The 7745-nt window shown below is 36.5% G+C and overlaps 1 protein-coding gene across 1 annotated transcript in view; it reads left to right on the top strand.

Moving 5' to 3' along the window:
* Window positions 1-1356: 1356 nt before the first annotated feature.
* The window catches only part of LOC149792278 (ras-related and estrogen-regulated growth inhibitor-like protein A), a 30238-nt gene continuing 23849 nt past the window's right edge, over window positions 1357-7745 (top strand). The window contains exon 1 of the mRNA XM_089970831.1: window positions 1357-2299. Within this exon, the coding sequence (XP_089826957.1) occupies window positions 2236-2299 (64 nt within the window). The 5' untranslated portion in view covers window positions 1357-2235. The remainder of the gene's footprint in view (window positions 2300-7745) is intronic.

The raw sequence follows: 7745 nt of genomic DNA, 5'->3' as shown, positions 1-7745 counted from the left end.
AAGAGCTTTCTTTCGCTCATCATATGTGTCTTTTAGGCGAAACCATTAACGAATATGAAAATTTGTGTTTCGATCACGTTAAGTAAATTACGTTACAGTGGTAGCGCGTGGAGTACATAATCTATAAATTTATGTTTTCTGTAGTAAAAAACATTGATATATCTGACTCTGGTGGGAGATGAAGTAAGGTATGTAGCTACAAAACTAGCTAGCTAGCGAGCTAGAGAGAGAGATCGATAGATAGATAGATGTGTTTGTGTGTTATTTGAATTTTTAACGTAGCTTTGACAATTTTTCAGTCATATTGCTACGATGTATGCAGTGTGACAGTTAGTGATGTCAAGCACTGGGGCAATATGCCGCAGACATGTAGCATGATGTCCCACTCAGTCACATTATTCTGACACCAGGCCGACCAGGCCGAACACTAACCTCCTAATGCGGAGTGCCTAGCGAGGAAGCTGTTAGTACCATTTTTATACATCTTTGGTATGACTCGGCTGGGGTTCGAACCCACGACCTGCCGCATCCGATGCGGACGCCCTCACCAATAGGCCACCGGAGCGGTCGATAGATAGATAGATAGATAGATAGATAGATAGATAGATAGATAGATAGATAGATGGGTACATAACTAAAACGCCAAATTGCTTGATAAACAAATAGGTAGGCATTTAGCTAGAAAGCTAATTAGCTAGAGAGACAAATATGCAAGTACGTTGCTGGATAGCTAAATAGCTATACAGATAGATAAATTGGTAGGTATGTAGCTACAAAGCTAACTAGCTAGATAGAAAAATAGGTACGCATGTAGATACAAAGCTAAATAGCTTGATAAATAGGTAGACATGTAGATAGAAAGCTAAATTGCTAAATGGAAATATAAATATGAAGACGGAGACTAATATATTAATTAAATTATGCAGTGCATTATATTATGCAGCAACGGATAATAAATGTATTCTACTGAAACAACTGTTTGAAGGTTATTCAGGTATGAATTACCGTTGTCCTAGCAACTATCAGATCTTCCAAGATAAATATATGGTATTATATAGCTAATTGCTTATTCCATGTGATACTGATTCGAGAGACATCAAGTTTTATTTATCAACATTATTATGTTGAGCCTGTTATTGGATTTTTTTTCTAAACGTTCTATTCTATGACTAAGCATTTTTATGTTGAAATGATTTACGTCTACCTCTAAAAACATTTAATGCCCACAAAGGAGTTTTTCACCTGATTTTATATGCGTAAACTAAAGGCCTACCTGCTTCGTGTACACTGTTTTTACTTATGTTGTTGTGAGAATTGTAAACTTCAAAGCCCGAGCTATAAAAGTAGGGTTGACAGGAAAATGTTTGAAGGTATCACGTTAACGCTGTAGTGTGCTAATGTATGTATTTTTGCAGTGTGGTATAGTAAATAGGAGGGATTAATCGATGAACCTTGTTGAGGTTCCTTGATAAAGAGATATGCACGTTTGTTGTTTATTTTAGGTCACGTGCCATGAGTGTTCATGTGTGAGCTCTCGTCCCGTGTACCATATATAAGGACGTTATGGGACCAAATCTTTAGTATAGTGCCAGGGCCTAAAAGCAATGTATCCGATGGCTGGTGTAAAGGTTAATATAAATATGATCTTCAATCGTATCCCGTGATTTGAATGTATCATCCGATTTATAGGGATATAGCATATCGTGGTCTACAGCTGCGGTGAATCCTAACCTGTGAACTTTACATACCGGTGTTTTAAGGACTTAGAGCAGTATTTGTTCTTTCTGTTAGATCAGAACGAGAAGTTGTATATTTTATGCAGGTATACCAACACAAGTAAAGAAAATATCTTGGTCTACAGCTGCGGAGAAGCAAAAACTGGCTTTTGTATACTGGCGATTTAATGACTCAGAGTTGTTGTTTTTCTGGATCACAACGAGCAGTTGTATTTTTTTGTTTTTATCGAAGTATAGTAACAAGTGCAAAGAGAATGTGCAAGGCTTGACATTCGCTAACAGAGAAGTGCGAGCTCTTAGAGACATACGGTCGGTTTGATTTTATAAGTATGCGACAGTCTACCTGTAGAGAACATGAACATCAGTGCACTCATGCGGGGAGACGTATCAACACGGAACTGCCTGACTAGATCATCACACTAACCCCCAGTGAGTGAGCGGACCTGAAGGAAAGCATCTAGACGGACCTAATAGGGAAATTGATTCAATCCATGATCTGATGAAGCACGGAATGACAACTCTGAGGTTGGTTGTACTTGGTGCAGAATCTGTGGGAAAATCAGGTAAGAAACTAGATATATACTACTGTATCCGTGTTTCAATGAAATTTAACTCCTGGCCTATCTTTGGTTGTCTAAACTGTATATAGCATTACCTATCTATTACATGAACTATCTGTTAGTAGTTGCCCTAGCATTTTCGTTGCCCAAAAATTAAACTAGTTACCTTGATTATGAATGTATTGCAGAATAACATGAAAACGTTTCTACCATTACGTTTACATGCTTATTTGCGCTCTCTCTCTCTCTCTCTCTCTCTCTCTCTCTCTCTCTCTCTCTCTATATATATATATATATATATATATATATATATATATATATATATATATATATATATATATATATATATCCAATGTCCATATTGATTTAAATAGTCTTATAGTTGATATGTTTGCATATATTCTTTAACAGCGTATGATGTCATTTTAAGACAACATAAGTGAATATTCACAACGTGGGCAAGGCACACACAGCTTAAATGTTTAATAAGGTAACATTTATATAATGCCCCACTGTATCCTGAGTAATCGATCTCTTCTCAAAATAAAACAAGAGTGTCGTCAGTTTCCTTGAATGTTTGCCTTCATGAGTTGAAACTGTCTCTAATGCGATAAAATCGATTGCGTGAAAAAGAACACGACAGTAACGCTGTTATGTATTTATGTATGTATGAATGTATGCATGTGTGTGTGTATGTATGTATACTTCTAGATAGGTAAATAGGTAGGTTTTTACAAAAAATATGTTTAATCCCTATTGGTTCTTCTTGTTTTTATATTAATATGGAGGGAGAAAAATATATAGAGATCAAAGATAGATAACACGTTAAGGGTAGATGAATAAAAAATTTCTTTATGCTATATGATTCTAGTATTTGTTTTGCGAAAAATTAGGAGTTGTTATAGTTAAATAACATCTTGTGGATAAATTATATTTAGAAAGGATGCAGTCATATATTACTCGAAACTGACTTTGTATTCTTGAATATTTACCCTATCCTATGTATAACAAAGAGCTAGTTTAGTTCGTAGTGCGCAGGACTCGTAATACCGAGGATCGCGGGTTTAGAACGCGCCCATGTCAGCCCAGGTCGTCTGCGTCAGTGTGCCTTTGGGAAAGGTACCAGTCTTCCATGTCCTCAGCATGTTATGACCGCCATTGATGTATTAAACATGCAGTGAAACAAGACCAGCCACCCACCCCAAGAAAACTCCAACTTGAGGATATGATCTTACCTGTATCGATAGTACCAATTTCGATATGATCTTACCTGTATCGATAGTAAGAATTTCGATATCATCTTTTCTGTATTGATAGTACGAATGTCGATATCATAAGTAATGTCTTGTCAATATATTTGTTTAAGGCAGAGGTGGGCAAACGTTCCAATGCAATTGTCGCATACACAAATTTACACCTTGTCGCGGGCCGCATAGTTCATAAAGTAAAATAATTAATATTTGAAATAGCAAAAACAAAAGCTTTTTCTAAATAATATCATAATTCATTTTCAGTTGTTAATATGTTGTTAATATTTGAAAACTTAAACTTAAACTTCAAAAGAAGCACATTTATTTGATAAACAGTAACATAAACAGAGTCAGTGCGAATGATGACTTGTTCCTAGGCCGCATGAAAACTCTTAACGGGCCGCATGCGGCCCGCTGGCCGTAGTTTGCCCACCCCTGGTTTAAGGAGAATCCAGAGTATTATAAATGGAGGAAATAAGCAGTTGAAATTTTGATTGTGCTTTATACTGATGCAGACCTTAAAAGTTCTAGGTGTGTATGTGTGTCGAGGTTGAAGCACATTCGTTCCACGAACGTCCACCTATATCGTCTATTTCGGTGTGTTTACTTTCTGGGAAACACGAACAACCACCCAAATCGTTCTTTTTAACTTCTTTACCTTCTGCGAATTTTCGGTATTTCATGTATTATTATTATTATTATTATTATTATTGGTGGGTGGGTTACATCACTTTAGTACATTATTGGCTAAATCATGCCGAGGAAAAGTAAGCTGTGTCTTTCTCAAGGACACACTGAGTCAGCCTACTCGGGCTGTCCTGGGAAAGGGAGGACAGTTAACCTGAATCCCTTGGATTATGAATGCGACGCTCCACTAACAAAGCTGCCGCGGTTCTTCTGGCATTTCTGACTAACAAGGTACCGACTATATACTGTGATGTGGACGGGCTGAAATCGAGAATTCGCCTACTCCAGATTGTAAACACTCACTTTGTGCAGGTGTGCGGTCTGACCAAGAGCCGACTCCGACACGATAACAGATAGTGACAAAAAATATCTTCCTGCTTACGTGCGAAAACAACTTTGATCGAACTTGACACTAAAGCAATTTTCAAACATTTTATTCTGTATAAAACAGTGTTACACTTCTTATCAGAAAGAAAGAGTTCGTTTTATTACTTTGATATAATTCTCTTCAGCTACATGCATTGTACTTGTGTTTAATGACATTGATCTATCCACCATCTTGACATGGTTTAATAACCGATGGTAAGGCCCAGTTCCACTTTGGGCTGAATAAGCCACAGCCAGGTGCCAAAACCTATGTGTGTCAAAATAAACCATTTGCGTAGTAAGAGTTTGGTGAAAATAAGTGTTCATGTTTTCGACTCGTTCAAAGCGTTTGATAGTGACAAGGGGACAGTGAATGCACGTGTGATGCACTTGACTTTGCCACACTTCGAGAATTAATTACAAGCAGGTTGCGTAGAGTTAAATACACAACGTTGACTCTCCGTCGCTGGTTCGTTAACATTGTCTCAATCTGGGAGAACGTACAGTAAATTACCCAAAACCGAGTTTCGTATGTTTCTGAAACCTTTTTGGTATATTGGTAATTACTATCATGGAAATCGTTTTATTAATTGTCTGAAAACTCGGAAGACGAATTTCGGTAGCTGATTATAAGAAAACATAATTGGACGAAAAATTGACAAATTCACTCTTAATTGGAACAATAGGTGGATTGAACCAGGATAGGAAGGATAGCTGGATTGAAATGGTAGCTGTCTAAAAAGATGTATGGAAAATACGTTTAATTAAAAATATTGTTTCCTGTGTGGAACTAAGCCCTTGAAAACAAATATCATAAACAATGCTTGCAAATTTTGGTTTTCTCCACACATAATTTACGTACACCACCCTCCATCCTGGAAATGGACAGTAATAGCCTTCGTAATAAAATATATCTAAGTGAGTGGACACTTGGTCAAGCACTTATCCTAGTTCTTTTACCTGTTATCAGAACTGCCCAATATTGTAATGCCCAGGAGTTATGCCCATCCGCCGGTGTACGATTTCACGACACGTGTTTTATTGATGCCCATCCACCGGTGTACGATTTCACGACACGTGTTTTATTGGTCTTCATCAGGAGATCCTCACAATCATGTCACGCAATTATCTCAATTTATTTCTTGTTTAGGAAATACAGGTCTAAAATATCAGTTACGGTCAACGTTTCGATACCCGTTATACAACCATTGTAATTCACTTTAGGATATTGTTGGTGAAATGCATTTATTATACAAAGCGGTAATGAACACGGAAAAGAGGATATTCCTGTTCTTTTCTTTAAAAAAATATAGTCTGTGCTGTTTAGTCTTCATCGCGACCTCTTGCAAAGAGCTAATGTACACTGTGGATATTAAAAAATATACCATACATATCGTTGCACCGGCACCTTAATTTCATACTACATAAAGTAGTTGACGATTTCGTTTTACAAGTCACGCTCTGTCTCCCATTACTTCTGACTGAAATGTCAACGAATGAATTATTTGTTGTTTTGATAATTATCAGAACTTCTGGCATCAAAAGTTGATATCAATGACAGCTGTTGAAGCGGGGGGGGGTGTCTTCAAATTTAACTTTCGTGGCTGAGCGTGACTATATTATGACACGTGTAGTTAGCTAGGTAATTAGGTAAATAAGTATTATGGTAATTAGGTCTAAAGACAACTCGAAAGAAAGTCTAATAATTTCAAAGATGTGAAAGCATCCATCTACTTTAGAGCATGGGAATGATTGTTGTAATTTATCTAAATGTAAGCAAAGAGTACTGCGTCCATGAATGTCCGTCTGTGACGCATTCATTCTAGTCCATTTGTTTGGAATGTCTGTCTGTAAGGCATTCATCTTAGTTCATTTGCTTGGAATGCCCGTCTGTAACGCCTTCATTTTAGTCCATTTGTTTGGAATGTCCATCTGTAAGGCATTCATTTTGGTTCATTTGTTTGGAATGTCCGTCTGTAAGGCATTCATTTTAGTCCATTTGTTTGCCAGATTTCACTGTGCTTGATGTCCGTGCTATTAGCTCTTTGTGTTTGTCTGCCTGTTCCTTCAATCACATTTGTTCTGAAAAGTCTGGAGAATTAAGTGAGAGATTCCTATTACTGCTTTTAAAATTTATGTATTTCCCCCCTACACACCGTTGCCATTCAGTTTGTCCTAGTTAAACTACAAATTGTAGTGAAGGTTGGTACTTTTTTTAAATTTACCATACAGTGAAAATCGAAGTTAAAATGCATATGTAGTCAGGGGTGACACTTTGTGATATTTACCATACATTGAATATCAAAGGTAAAATGCATATGGTAGTCAAGGTTGACGCTTTCTGATATTTACCATACATTGAATGTCAAAGGTAAAATACATATGGTAGTCAAGGTTGACACTTTGTGATATTTACCATACATTGAATGTCAAAGGTAAAATACATAGTCAAGGTTGACGCTTTGTGATATTTACCATACATTGAATGTCAAAGGTAAAATACATATGGTAGTCAAGGTTGACACTTTGTGATATTTACCATACTTTGAATGTCAAAAATACAATACATATGATAGTCAAGGTTGACGCTTTGTGATATTTACCATACATTGAATGTCAAAAGTAAAATACATATGGTAGTCAAGGTTGACATTTTATGATATTTACCATACTTTGAATGTCAAGTGTAAAATACATATGGTAGTCAAGGTTGACACTTTGTGACGTTTACCATACGCTCAATATCTAAGTTCACAATTTTATCTTCATCTAAGAAAGACTAAAACTCGGATCAGTATGTTTAAATCTACTTAGCTCGATATTATTGACTAAAATATTTGGACCCCAATCTATCTGAAATGATATCAATGTAAGGACCTGTAATAATTTATAACTTCGCTGTCGCCTTTGCAAATAAATATATCTTCAAATTAAACTTTAATACAACGTGACTCGTAAATAAATGGTTCATATCGTGTTGTCTGATATATGGGTATTGTGTCCTAGCCTTCAGACTTAATTTCCACTTTAGAATAAAACGTCTTATCTCACATTTAACTGATTAAAAGCTTTTGCCGAGGAACCGAAGATTGCAGTTGAACAACAGTTTAGGAAAAGTAGTGCCCCTGCATTGGTTGTCTATCACA

This window comes from Sinohyriopsis cumingii, chromosome 9 (genome assembly GCF_028554795.1).
Source record: "Sinohyriopsis cumingii isolate HCF-2022 chromosome 9, ASM2855479v2, whole genome shotgun sequence".
In the NCBI taxonomy this organism is placed as follows: domain Eukaryota; kingdom Metazoa; phylum Mollusca; class Bivalvia; order Unionida; family Unionidae; genus Sinohyriopsis; species Sinohyriopsis cumingii.
The sequence above is the reverse complement of the archived record's forward strand: the minus strand, read 5'-3'. Positions and strand labels throughout refer to the sequence as shown.